The sequence below is a fragment of the Pogoniulus pusillus genome, chromosome 7 (assembly GCF_015220805.1).
Source record: "Pogoniulus pusillus isolate bPogPus1 chromosome 7, bPogPus1.pri, whole genome shotgun sequence".
Classification (NCBI taxonomy): domain Eukaryota; kingdom Metazoa; phylum Chordata; class Aves; order Piciformes; family Lybiidae; genus Pogoniulus; species Pogoniulus pusillus.
In genome coordinates this window covers 31,206,856-31,220,696 of record NC_087270.1, presented here as the reverse complement: position 1 = coordinate 31,220,696, position 13,841 = coordinate 31,206,856, and the positions used below count along the sequence as shown (strand labels likewise).

The following is a 13,841-nucleotide window of genomic DNA, read 5'->3' as shown; positions in this document are numbered from 1 at the left end:
ACAAAAATGAACACATGCCTGCACACACAGAAAGTGAAAAAGGCTGAAAATGCCAGAAAATACCACGAGGGGTTATTGAGTTCCAACATCCTTTGCTGAAATAAGGGGAGCTACTTCTCACTAAGAAGATAGCAGGTGTCTACATACTGCACCCCAAAATACACTTTTTCTGTGTTCCTGTATAGGGTTAACACTGCAGGGGGAGTAACCCTGAACCTGACCCTGGGGGTCTTGACCCCTCCCCAGGGGTGGGTCGCACCACCAGGTGATGGTTAGTCCACTCCTCCCACTTCCTGTCCTATAAAATGAAGGGGCACCTCCTGTCTCTCGCTCTTGCTGTCTCACTCTACACATCTCTCCCTGCATCGATCATACCACCATTACCAGCTGCTTTTACCACGTGGCAGACACGAGGCAGACAAAGCCACCATCGCACAACTCGGGTTGTATTTATACCTTTTGTATTTTGCTATTTTTTCCCTTCCCTATCCTTTGTAAACTTCCCTACCTCAGATACCTTTCTAAGTTATTGTTAAGCTTTTCCTTTTAACTTCCCAGTCGAGTGAGATTGATTTATTCGGGTGTGCTTACCTCTCTCTCCCTATATCTAATCCCTCTTTTTGGGAAAAGGAGGAGGAAGAGGGGAGGGCACTCTACAAATTGTCATTGGCTCTATCAAATTTATTAGAGTCTCTGGGAATTTGAATTAGAACCCAAGACAGTTCCTTAGAGTTTGGCGCATATTTCCAATATTACAGGATGATACAGTAACACCGGACTAACCAGTGGGAATAAAACCACTCATGTACAAAAGGCAGAAGCAGAAGAAGGCTCAGGTATTGTGCTAGTTTACCACAGTCTCTTCCTTACAACACAGAAATGAAGGGAAGGTAGTGCACACACAAAAAAACTCTGTGTTGAGATAGAGTTGAGATAAAAGTTTAAGATAAATGAGATAACACAATGCACAATTACCTTAGCCTGTTTGCAGAAAAAACACAGCAGAAAGCAGCAGCAAACAGTAATCAGCAAGCTAAAAAAACAAACCAGGGAGCTACTCTCCCCAGCCCCTTCCCATCCAGCTGCCATCCCAGCAGAAAAGAGCCAAAGCCTGGAATCCAGAAGCAGGAACTGGAACAGGAAGCCTCCCACATTGCAATCCGAACTTCAACACCCATGGGAGTGCTCTAGCCAGTGCTTTAATTTTGAACCTGGCGTGACAGCAGCATGGGATTGAATGTCAGCAGCAGATTGAACTTAACCCATGACAGATACGACCACTTCTACTAATGAGAATCTATGAAAATAAAGCAATGAAAACTACTTCTCTTTCAAGCCACTAGTGACACCACAATAAACTAGTTAAAGACACCACTCACTTCAGTCATTTTGCTGTAATCAAGGTGTCCATCTGCAGAAGATCCTGAAGGGCTATCATCAATATGATAAATCCTGTAAAAAAGCAAAGTCAGAAGACAAAGTAAGTCCAAAGAAAGCATCATTTTTGATAGCATACAGGTATCTTCAGCCGTTGGAGAAGACATCATTGCAAATGGAAAAGAGAATAAAAGCTATGCCTGCTCCTATGTTCCAGTAGCATCCTTTTTGATAATGCTTCATTGTATTAATATAAGGACATGGTACTTGATATGACTTTTGCAGTCCTGATAATCTATTCTCATGTGATCTATAAACTTCCATTCAGCATTAAGAAATCTCTGTAAACCACTGACCATCCCAACTGCATCTTTTCAGAAGTTCACTTCCATACTTCATCAGACTCTTCTCCATTCACATACTGAAAAATGTAAGTTATTACACCACATACAAATACTTACTCATTATTACAGATACATGGCAACAGGAGATGATGGATTTATAGAAAGATGCCATAGCATCTCTATGAAAGCAAACATAAAAGAATACAAAAGAAAATCATAACAACAGCAACAGAGGATTTAATGTCACTAATGAGCACCTGGGAAGGAAATATTTTGGAGGTAAGATGATGTTGACTGTCTTGTTTAGTTTGAGAGGATGAAAGTCCATATAGGACTGGACATCAAAGATAGAATCATACACAAGTGTATTTAAAGAAGAACTAGCTGCATAGATTATGTCCTTACAGCCATTCAGTTGAAGGTACCAGTGGCAAAATACCTAGAAAGTGAGTATGGAGGACAAAAAGGAGAGGGAGGAAAAAAATAATAAAGCATCAGGACATGGAGCTGCATTAGAGAAGCAGGCAGCAAGCAAATGGAGACACTGACCAGGAACCCAAAGTCTAAGAGATGTGGGTAACAAACACATATCAGTTATGAAAAACTGTTATGAGAAAGTAGTTAATACTGCAGGCTTGCAAGTCAACAGATCCAACCACGAAAAAACAGAAGACAAGAGTTCACATTTTAAGTGTGTGAGAAGCCACCTTTAGCAGTGATGCTAATGCAAAGGAAGGAAAATGACAAAGCCTGAAAACAAACCTTTCTCTGCCTTCTTTTCTGGTCCGTGACACCTGGTTAATTTCCATTGCTGTGAGTTTCTTGGCCACACGATACTGCCAGATGTAAAATGCTTCTTTGGAAGCTGCTATCACATGTGTTTTGGTCATTGTGGCAAACACAGGCTCTGTTTTGAAAACCAAATGTAAAATTAAGGCAGCAACTACTAGAATATATGCCAGTTTGCAAACTTTTTCACAGACACATGAAACCATGTTTCCATAGGTGGAAAGTTAAAAAACAACAACAAAAAAAAACCAAATCAAAACCATGCAACCTTGCAGCAGTTGTCATTAACTGCTAAGAAATTATTACTGGGGCCTTCTTTGGTCTTACTCAAAAGAACAGAGAAATTCCTGACAAGTTATGGATTACATGCACTCAAACCATTACATTATTCCTTGTATTCCCCTATATTGACTGTTTTGTGGCTTTTTTTCTCCCTTTTACAATCCTTTAGTTCAACTTTTTGAAAACCAGTGAATGCATATAAAAAGGCATAGCAGAATGTAGAAACCTTTTAAATAAATCTCTCAATGTCTTCAAATTCTACAAGCAAGTCGTTATACTACCAGACAAAACAGGCAAATTCACAAAAACTCTGTGGTCCAGCCTGTTAGTAAAACACTGAGTCAGAGACATAACATGCTGTAAGCACAAAAATCTGATTCTTTTACAGTGAATCTCATTTTTTTGCATTTTTAGCACAGAACAGAACTCTGGAGGGAGCTATAAGACTGCCAAAAAGAAGAGCGATGCTACAAGAGACAGATGGGGGAAGATTGGTTGAACAGATTTTCCTTCTTTGAAACTGAGAGTATTATATAAGCTACCTGATGGCTGTAGAATATTTTTTTTAGTATAAATACAAATACTGGATAAGAAAGCTTAGGAATGGTGAGCAGGGAGCAGTACAGTTCTTTGCAATACATGCAACTCAGTGTGTTTCACACACTTGTAATAGAATACTTAGTCAAATACAGCTGTATTAATAAATTCTATGTATTTGCTCTGTTCTTTCATTTCCTTGCAGCTGTACATGCCATAATAATGCTTTCATCCTTTAAAAATTAAATATGACAATCTGTTATGAGATCACATAATTGTAGTACTAAACCCATATTTGGACTCAGATTAGTCAATGTTTAAATACTTTACTCCAAGACAATGATAAACCAATCCCACATCCATTCCTCAGACTCACCAAGTGACTCCCCATTTGACTTACTCATTTGTACAGACCTCAAAGTTCTGCAGTAAGAGTGGGGGAAAGGATGTTCACATAAGGTCTGTTGTGATCCAGAAGCAAGATGGCAACACATCTATGCTTCATCCAGAGGAATACAATCAATCAATTAGGCATTTTATGAATATGCCTAAGACTTAAAACTGATTGTTGCGGTCAAAAAAAAACCCACATACCAACCCCTGACACATTTGCCTGCCACTTCTTTTCTATCAGATATAGCAGCAGATCGACCACAGAGAAAGTTGGATCAGTTCATTCATCTAACTGACCTCAAAATTAAATAAATAAAAGATTAGTTCAAGTTGGATTAAAGGGAAAATCACAAATGCTGCAGAGGGTAGGAATGAGCAGCAAGCATGGAAGGCAGGTCCTTCCCTCTTCGCAACAGCAGGCTAAATGATGACTGGATTTAAGCCAAATGTGAACTTGCAGGGAGAGGGATACACAGAATGCAGACACCATCATCATGATCAGATACATATCTGTGAGAATCAATGCTTTTACAAAATTGCCTGTATAGATTAAACAATTCCATAAAAGTAGGACACAAGGGATTTTTTTGAGAATTGCTTTAGCATTGCATACTGGACAGTCATTAAGCAAGGACACAGAGAAAATACAAACAGAAGCATCTAAGAAACTAAAATCTAAGTCTAGTCTGAACATTAGGAAACATTTCTTCACCAGAAGGGTGATCAAAGATTGCAACAGGCTTCTTAGAGAGGCAGTCAGTGTTCCAAGCCTGCCAGTGTTTAAGAGGTATTTAGACAATGCCCTTCATAACATACTTTAATTTTTCATCAGCTTTGGAGTGATCAGGCACATGGACTAGATCATCCTTGTAGGTCACTTCCTACTGAAATTATTCTACTGTGTTCTATTCCTCCTTCTCACCTCAGAGGCTTAATCACTGGGCTACACTAAAATGCTCTCCATCTTGGCTGCGTAACAGCATAGATGCAACAGGAGGAAAGGATGTCTTCAGTTTGAGCCATTGCTGAGACAAAGTGAAAAGGAATAGGATTTGTCCTTTCCTGGAGAAAGAAAGATGGTAATTTTGATCCCTTGAGGCTGAGGAAAATCTGGAATCCCTTTCTAGTCAGCTGGTTTAACTACTTTGTTTTCTTTCTTGTAATTAAGTCTCATCTTACACAGTGGCCTTGATTTAACTTACTTGGGCAACAGTAGCCTTCAAATTTGTGTTCTAACAGTTAGGCAGACAGAAAAGCAGGCACCTATAGTCAGGAGACAAGAGATCTGGACATTGCTCAGCCAGTTGAGCATTTCCACTGCATAGCAGCTTACCATGCTAAACACATGAACTTTCATAGACTGTCTAGCTTTTCCCACTGATTTTGATGATAGCTACCTTCATTATTAATGTCTTAATATTCAAGACCTTGAAAATATGTAGAGAAGATATCTAAACAGGTGCCTTTACTTTTCAATGATGGAATACTGAAAAGAAATTTAAGACACCATCCTATCAAAACAAAGCCAATGTGAAATAGTTGTCCTCAGTTTTCTCCACTCTTTCTTCTCACCTCATTTCTCTTCACTGTTCCCTCAAAAGACCTCCTCCCAGGAGAGAAACTTTATTTCTTACATAGACAGGAATCTCAAACAAGTTTCTGTGATGTCTGTGTTTCATCCACACTCACTCCATCTCACTATAAAAGTCAGAAAACACCTGCTTTCATGTTTAATCTTCTTGTTTTAAAAATACTAGATGGAAAACAACTTTAATTCATACTGTATTACTTTGCTACATGAAAAAGCTGAGACATTTTCTGTATATAAAATAAGATATGCAAACACAAGAGAAACAAGAAATCTGACCTAAATCTGATGGAAAGAAAACAATCTGACAGACACAAGATTACGCTGTTGTTTTCATATGAGCCTGACATAGGCTATTCCTGGAAAACTGGGACAATCTTAGTCTGATCAGTAACATCTACCTAATTTTAGAGCTTAATTCAAATGTTTCTGTAAGTGTTAGTTCATAAATACAGGGAAACATCAGAAAGCAGCAGGACAACTGAACACACAGGACAACTTGTGAATGACCAGAGTTTATGGAACATGAAGATATACTAAAAAAAACAGTTACAGTTTATTTTTAAATGTTCAGCTGTACATTAACAGCAGTTCACAAGCTGTTTCACATGCAGTTCAGTCATCCTTGTTAAGGTGTCCAGGAGGGAGGTAAAAGACTGAGACATAACTCCCATGCTCTGCCTTTAATCCATCCACCTATATATTGATCAAGACATTATATTCATTCTCCTGGGCACTGACACACATGTGGAAGATAACTCCACACTTCACTGTGTCAGGGCTCCTAAGCACATGTAAGAAGAAGATATAATCCAGCTGGAGTGACATTTTCTTAGCAGATACCATCTGTTGTATTTCCATTAAAAAGATATTATATAACAAGATATTTTAACCTTCTGTAGTTTATTTTTAGTTACTCATAAAAGAACTTTGACAGAAAGCTTTTGAGCCTGTGAAACGAGCACAGAAGAAATGATGTTGGTTATTTTCTGTAGAATGGGACATAATAATGCTAAATGATGAAGACTACTTTATGACCTAGCAAACACTGAGGAAGAGCTTTAAGATGTAACCATCATCAGTGTCAAAAAGGAAGTTAAGCAATGGCCTTTCACCACATTAAGACTAATTAATCCCTTTTTTGCCACCATTAGTAGAGGCAAGCATTAGAAAGCTAATGACATAATTAAAACTTCATCAGAGCAAATATTTTCCTTTTTTTTTTTGTAACTCTTCTTGAACTGCTGGCTTCAAGCCCTAAAGCATAAGATTTGTGTCTCATGGTGGTGAACCAAGCATCGAGCACCATCACAATTACTATGCCATTAGGAGTTTAATAAATAGCACTTTGTTGAAACAATTTCATAAAATGTTATACATTGACAATTTGTACAAATTGCACCTTAACACACACTCTCAGATGCATTACTCAAACATTCTGCCAGCTACTTAGCATCCCTAGGTTAAAAGTCTTTTTTCTACCAGATTGGATCACCCTCAGTGCCTCAAAGACTCAAACAGGAGGACTCAAGGCGAGTGGCAGATGATTGCTATTCCAACAAGGGGAAGTCAGGTAAAAACCAACATATTTTGTGTTCAATTTGCAGCCAGTCAAAAAATATAGTTTATACTCATGGCAGGCAAGAGTTCAAACATAAGAATACACAGAAGCACAAAGATACTCAGTGATCTGTTGAGGAACATTCATCTATATAAGAAGGCATTTTTTGTAAGCATTTATCAAATAAAGGAGCTGCCTAAGTGTTTTTAAACCACTCTGAAGGATGACAATTAGAAGTCTGAAACAAGAACAAGAGTTCAAAACAAAAATTACCTAAGCAAATTATTTTCTGGACAGAAGATAATGTAACAACTTACTACTTTTAGTAAAACAGAATAGCCTGAAAAGTGCTTTGGTAGAGAGAGGAGAGAGTAAAAATTTCACAGAGAGATAATATAAGGCCACACCCCTCCAACTATCTTGAGTAGGAGATGCATTAATTTTACTTTTGTACTGCTTATATGTTGCACTAACAATTACTCTCTCCTGGTAATTGATTTAAAGCTGATTTTTTTTCCAGAGGACAAAAGGATCATTATTTTGTTAGAAATGATGTACCAACTAGAACCTTAGAAGATTTTACAGAAAGGTCTTCTGTCTTTAAGGCCTTCTCTGTCGACTTCAGCAAATCCAGCCAGCTGCTTAAGTTCAGCACGCTGTCAAATGGGAACAACTACACCTTCCACTGCCAAGAAGCTCCAACTGTGATAAGACAGCATGCTACACTGTGTATTAAAACCTTGACTGTGTACACGTGTCCACACCTCACACAAACTGACCTCATGCCATAAATATTTCCAACTGTTGTACAAAGTTATATCTTTAATGGTTACAAAAAAAGGAAAGCCACTACACACTGTGTTCCGTGGGTCTTGCATATGTTAAGTGTTTGCTTTTTGCTTTCACCATCAAGTCTGGCAGGCTAACTTTAAAGCAGTCTTAGAAGATGCATGTATTTTTTTAAATGTTGAATTTTTGGCTGTGTTTACCACACATCAATGAAAGGCTTGCTTGTTATGTTTGAATTACTGAGGCTACAGAATTTTTTCAGGACTCAGAAAGGCAGATGTTCCCAAGGCTGCAATGCCTAGTGTTCCACAAATGAACTGGCACTAGGAAAGAGCATTGTAAATCTCTGCACTAAGCTGATCCTCTGACACTAGGGGGAACAGAAGCAGACTGCAGAAAGCTTACTTAAGCTAAAGGAAGCTTTTTCCAGATTGTTTAATCTCTCCAGTACAATTCAAATACTACTAGAACAGCAGCATTTCTCAACTAATTGGTGTTTCTCTTTAACTCTTTTCAGTCATGGGAGAAGATTCATTTCCTGTATACAGACAGCTACAGGAAATTTATTTTAATGAAGGAATAATAAAAGATACCTTTGTTTATAATGTAAATAAATTAAACCAACACAGATAGATTTAGAAAGGTCACGTAAAGAGAACACTAGAGAAATGCAAATGAAGGTTTAAATGTAGAGTTAGAGGTGACATGCAAAGCTAATTTTGACCATTTGAGTGGGATTCATCTCACTGAATTTCAGACATCTCTGACAGAGATGAGCTGATTGCCCTGGGCTTCTTTGTACCCAATGGAGAACAAAAGGACCCTTTCAGGAATGATTCACTGAACTTATTTTAGATGGCAGCTGCAGAAATGCAATTAACTATTCTCTGTAAGTTCCTGAATCCTCCTCTCACCACCTCAATGACACCTGTCAACTATGTCCAGGAGACTAGCAGCACATACAGTGTAGATGTCTGATCTGGAGTGAAGACAATACAGGGAGGACAAAACAGACACTCCACCCACACTACTACCACCTATCTGGATAGAGCTGAGTGATTGGTTGGACTGGATGATCTTGGAGGTCTCTTCCAACCTGGTTGATTCTGTGATTCTATGATCTTACTTCAGTGCTTAGTTTGAGGTTATTTTTTTTTCCTCCACCACCCTTTGTAAAATGGTTGGTATTGCATTCCCAGGGCACTTTATTCCTTAAGATTCTGATGTACCACTCCTATTGTAAAAGGTTTCATTTTATATATGATCTACAATATAAGGCATCAATTTCACAATATGTGTTTTGCTCTTACTTGTAAATAGTTTGTATCAACTGGAATAATCAGTTTATGTTTATCTGGTTTTCACAAGGACCAGAACTGACTTCATAAGCCACTAGTTTTTAGCAACAGAGTATTTAACAGGTTATTTCCACACAAATTATAGTTCATGGCATACAAAGTTCCAACTATATGTTCACTACATTTAGGGAGAGTCCAAGTAGAAGAGAACCAATATAAGAAATCAGTTAAAACCGTGTAAAGAATGGAAGGTGACAACATCTGGATGCAAGAGATGCTACCACACAGTTATTGCTTCATTGAACAACAGACTTGCATAAGACATTTATTATAAAGACTAGAGAAAACCCAACAGAATAAGACTGTTTCAAGTTCCTTACCAATGTCAATGTACTTTGGGTCCAAGGGAGTGCCAATAGAGTTGCAGAGAACCAGCACATACTGTAAGAAAATGAAAGCAAGTGTCATTACTACCAGATTTCTGTAAATTTGTAATCTGTACAAGTTTTTCTGTGAAGGTGTATCTCATAATCCACTTTTCATACAATCTAATGCTGTTCAGCAACACAAAATAGAGACCATGACTGCAGTAAATATAAAGCAGCATAAGCATGAGAATAATGAGGTATTTGCCAGTTAGCACTATAAATGAAGCCAAGTACAAAACAGGAATATGGCCAGCTGTTTTAGGCAAAGGAGCAAATCTAACACTCAAAATACAATACACAGGATGTAACAACAGCAGGGTCCACAGATAACATGCAGGCAAGACAGCCAGTGTCTCAACTCCTGCTCTGTAGGGCACACACGGTGCTGCAGTTCTTTACCAGCAACTGCTCAGTGACTCAAGTCTCCTCTAGCTGCTAATGCCAAATCTAATAAACTGCATCAGATCCTCTCACTAGCTCTCCCCAGTTGTTGGGACTCTTGTTCTATGCCTTGCAGACCTTGATCTCGTTGAGCCTCCAAGACAGCTACAGTGTGGGGAGAATTATGAATAATGCTACCCCTCCAACTAGCAAAATCGCTGATTCTACAAAACTGCTGAGTTTTGTTAGTTCTGCCCTTCTTACCATCCTGCTTGGGAAGGCTTTTATAGCATACCTCAATTTGGTCTGTTAAACTCAGGAAGATGCAAATAAAAAAAATAGCCTATATGCCACTGTCATTACTAATGTATTTATTTTTCAAGACCTAAATCAAGGATTAAATATATTTATGATGACTGCACAGGGAAATAAGAATGTATTAAATGAGAAGTGTGGAAATTAAGTAGTAACTTCTATTCTGAAGTCATCAGAACTGCCAAAACTTGAATCACCTAGCATCTGTTATCCTAGCTTTCCAGGAAATGAAAAATATTTAGTTCTTCACTGCTCTTTCACCTCCTGAACACTTAATTGTTCCAACTACAGCAGCTGTACAGCTTACTTCTTTAAGAGATTGAAAGTTTATGAATCACATGAGAATGGAAGAATTCAGGTTTTCAGCTACTGTATAAACTTCAGTTTTTTTTCTTTGAAAGAATGAACAAGGATTTCTTTTCATTAAATAATTTAGTTTTCTGGTTCTGCCATCAATAAACACCTTTCAAATCTCGTATTTTTATTTCTTTGTTCCTGAGTTAGACTTTCCACCAGCAGTCTCAAATTCCTCTTTTCCAAAAACTACATTTCACCCCCACCTCTGCAGGAAACCACATCTGGCTTTTTAAGCTATTTATTATTTGCTTCCATTATGTTTATATTAATTCTTCTCTGGTATATTATCCCAGTATGCACTCTTTAACCAGTTTCTGTTTCATGCACTTTTTATTTATTTCTGAGGCCCTAAGTCAGTAGAGTCAGGGACTGACAAGGGGCGGACAAGTCAGAAGCTGCATGATCTATGCAGGGTGGTGCCAGGAGCAGTGAGTTTGCATTGTCTGATTAAAGTAGAAAGCTCAAGCTTTGCTACAGGTATCAACATAAAGTCCTTTTTAACTCACTGACATTCACATCCCCATGCAATACCTTTAAACAGTTCCTAATGAAATGAATCTTTTTTGCCCCGTTAGTTAACTGCTTTATATTTTGCCATCTTGGAATCACCTTTTAATGACTGAAATCTCTTGCAAAACAAATCTGTCTTTCAGAAAACAACTCTAATGAACTGCTACCCAAAGGGATGAGCTTGTTCACTTCATCTCCTAAAAGCCGACCCCCCCCCCCATAGTGTTAATAATTATACTGGCACCTTTTTGAAAGATGATTATCTGTTAACTGTCAGATGCTAACATTAGATCTCTTGTGCTTAAGAAAGTTACATTAAGCTCCTGTACTGTTTGTTTTCTCTTTTAAAAATACAACCCATAAATACCTCACTTTACTGCACTCAATTTCAGGCAAACGGTATTAGCCATGTATACCACATTTTCAGTCCATGTGACACTACACCATTTATTGCACAATCAAGCAAAGCATGACTAAAGCATTTTTTTACCATTGCACCAAATGACTCCATCTCATGCTCCTCCTTTGTAAGCAACATGCAAGTGATACAGAAGGTAATTCAGAGGTGAACACAGTAAGAAAAACTGTGTAACAGTAAGCATCACACTAAGCTAAACATACATTAACCAAAAGATACATTTATCATTTTTCACTACATTTAAAATAAACAATAAAATGGAGCTATTTGTAGTAATGTGATTTATATCACCTAAAAATTTGCCATTTTTCCCACTTCTGACTGATGAAGTATTTGTTACTATTCTGATCTCCTGATTTTAGCTTGTCTTTGGAGAATCATTCTAAATATTTCTAAAGAAACATTCATTTGGAAGGCTATAGTTTTAATGAAGTAACTAATGGCTACAGGGAGTTAAATAAAGGCAGTAAATCAGTTCTGCACATTATTGCTACTACTTTGTTTCGTGGAATTCTGTGTTTTTACACAGCCCACTTGAGTGTCAACTGCATGGCTCACTTCAAGACAGACTGAGAATTTTATGTTTTCTCTTACTCTAGTTGTACAGAACTGACATGGGCAACAGCGCGTTTCAAGTGCAAATTAAAAGCAAGACTTTACCTGAGGTTGACTTTCATCTGCTTTAGTTGCTAACACACAGAAGTCTCCATAAGTTGTTATGGAAATCAAGCTCTTGACATATTTCACATACTTCTCATTGTTTTTTGTGTCCCAAAAGACTACACAGTATTCTGGACGGCCAGGTCGGGTATACGCATAAACAACTGTACTGGAGCAGTAACCCCACTGCCAAAACAAAGTTTTGATAAAGGCCATTAGAAAATGTAAGAATTCGGTAACAATCTGTGCACAGCTGTGACAGAAAGTGTTTATTTCACATATAAAATCAGTACTCAATATTCTTGCTAAGAGATTAACTGATTTATTTAAAAGTATGTGAACACAGCTCTGGTAGTAAGTTATTTGCATAATATTGAGCCAGCAAAAGAAGCCTACCCATCACAATAACCTAGCACAATCAGGGCTGTAGGGTCAACTTCAAAATATGACAGGATCTCACTCCCCTTTGTTTCTTGTTCAGCAGGTACACAGAAATAACCCATTGTGACAATGCTTCATGAAAATGTTAGTTCTATGACTATTGATTTGGAAAACCCAAGGTCATTTCCCAAGAGAAATACAATACACACCTCAAACACTACAATTAATGAAGCGGACAAAAATAAGCAATTAGAGCATTACAATAACTCACATCACCTCTTCCATGTTAGTAACATGAGAAACATTCTGCCTCCCCCCACAACAAAATGATTATTCATCCAACAAGCAGGAGAAAAGGCAAGAAGGCAAAGGAAGAAATGGAATATCCAAACACCTTAAATACTCCGAAGATGTATTTTACTGCATTCAAATGATTAAAATTATAGAACTTATATTGAAAACCATTTCTAACACAGCAAAATCAGAAAGTATCTCAGAAAGAAGGTGAAGCTGACAAACAGATGAGATATAAAGCAAACCACTTAAGACTGATGATCCAATTCTAGAAAAACTAATAGTCTTTTCTACACCAGCATTTGCTAGTGTAAACAGTGCTCATTAGAGACCTGGCCAGAAGGGCTCCCACCCTCTAAAAGGAAATGAAACAAACTAAAGCATGAGCAAAAGATCTTTCAGAATAGATGCATACACTGAATGGCAATAAACTGTCAGAACCCAAAGACAGGTAGACTTTATGGTAATTCAAACACAATGCTGTGGAGCATAGACATAAATACAGGAGAGGGCAGATGTAAAAAGTGTCACAATTCTGTGAATTAATTCAGCTTTTGCACAAGGTGAAGATGTTAAAAAAAAAAAAGAAATAGACAAATTGAATTAGACCAAAAATGCACACTGGACAGTCATGTTTTTAGCCCTGGAAGTTGTACCTCATTCATTATCATTTACTATTATCATTCAAAGAGACAAACCCTATGAGGAGAGGCTGAGGGAGCTGGGGTTGTTTAGCCTGGAGAAAGGGAGGTTCAGAGGTGACCTCATTGCTGTCTACAACTACCTAAAGGGAAGCTGTAGCCAGGTGGGGGTTGGTCTCTTCTGCCAGGCAACCGGCAACAGAACAAGGGGACACAGTCTCAAGTTGTGCCGGGGGAAGTATAGGCTGGATGTTAGGAGGAAGTTCTTCACAGAGAGAGTGATTTCCCATTGGAATGGGCTGCCCAGGGAGGTGGGGGCATCCCTGGGGGTGTTCAAGAAAAGCCTGGATGAGGCACTTGGTGCCATGGTCTAGTTGACTGGATAGGGCTGTGTGCTAGGTTGGACTGGATGATCTTGGAGGTCTCTTCCAACCGGCTTGATTCTATGATTCTATTCTATGAATACATACCATTCTGAATATTCAAACTTAATATGAT

At 38.1% G+C, this 13,841-nt stretch overlaps 1 protein-coding gene across 2 annotated transcripts in view; it reads right to left on the bottom strand.

Moving 5' to 3' along the window:
* The window catches only part of WDR35 (WD repeat domain 35), a 40,609-nt gene that overhangs the window by 15,129 nt on the left and 11,639 nt on the right, over nt 1-13,841 (bottom strand). The window contains exons 10-14 of one of the 2 annotated variants that reach the window (XM_064146403.1): nt 12,028-12,213; nt 11,440-11,472; nt 9,339-9,399; nt 2,484-2,628; nt 1,380-1,452 (exon numbers count right to left, since the gene is read on the bottom strand). In XM_064146403.1, the coding sequence (XP_064002473.1) occupies nt 1,380-1,452; nt 2,484-2,628; nt 9,339-9,399; nt 11,440-11,472; nt 12,028-12,213 (498 nt within the window). The remainder of the gene's footprint in view (nt 1-1,379; nt 1,453-2,483; nt 2,629-9,338; nt 9,400-11,439; nt 11,473-12,027; nt 12,214-13,841) is intronic. The other variant, XM_064146402.1, reaches the window with a different exon arrangement.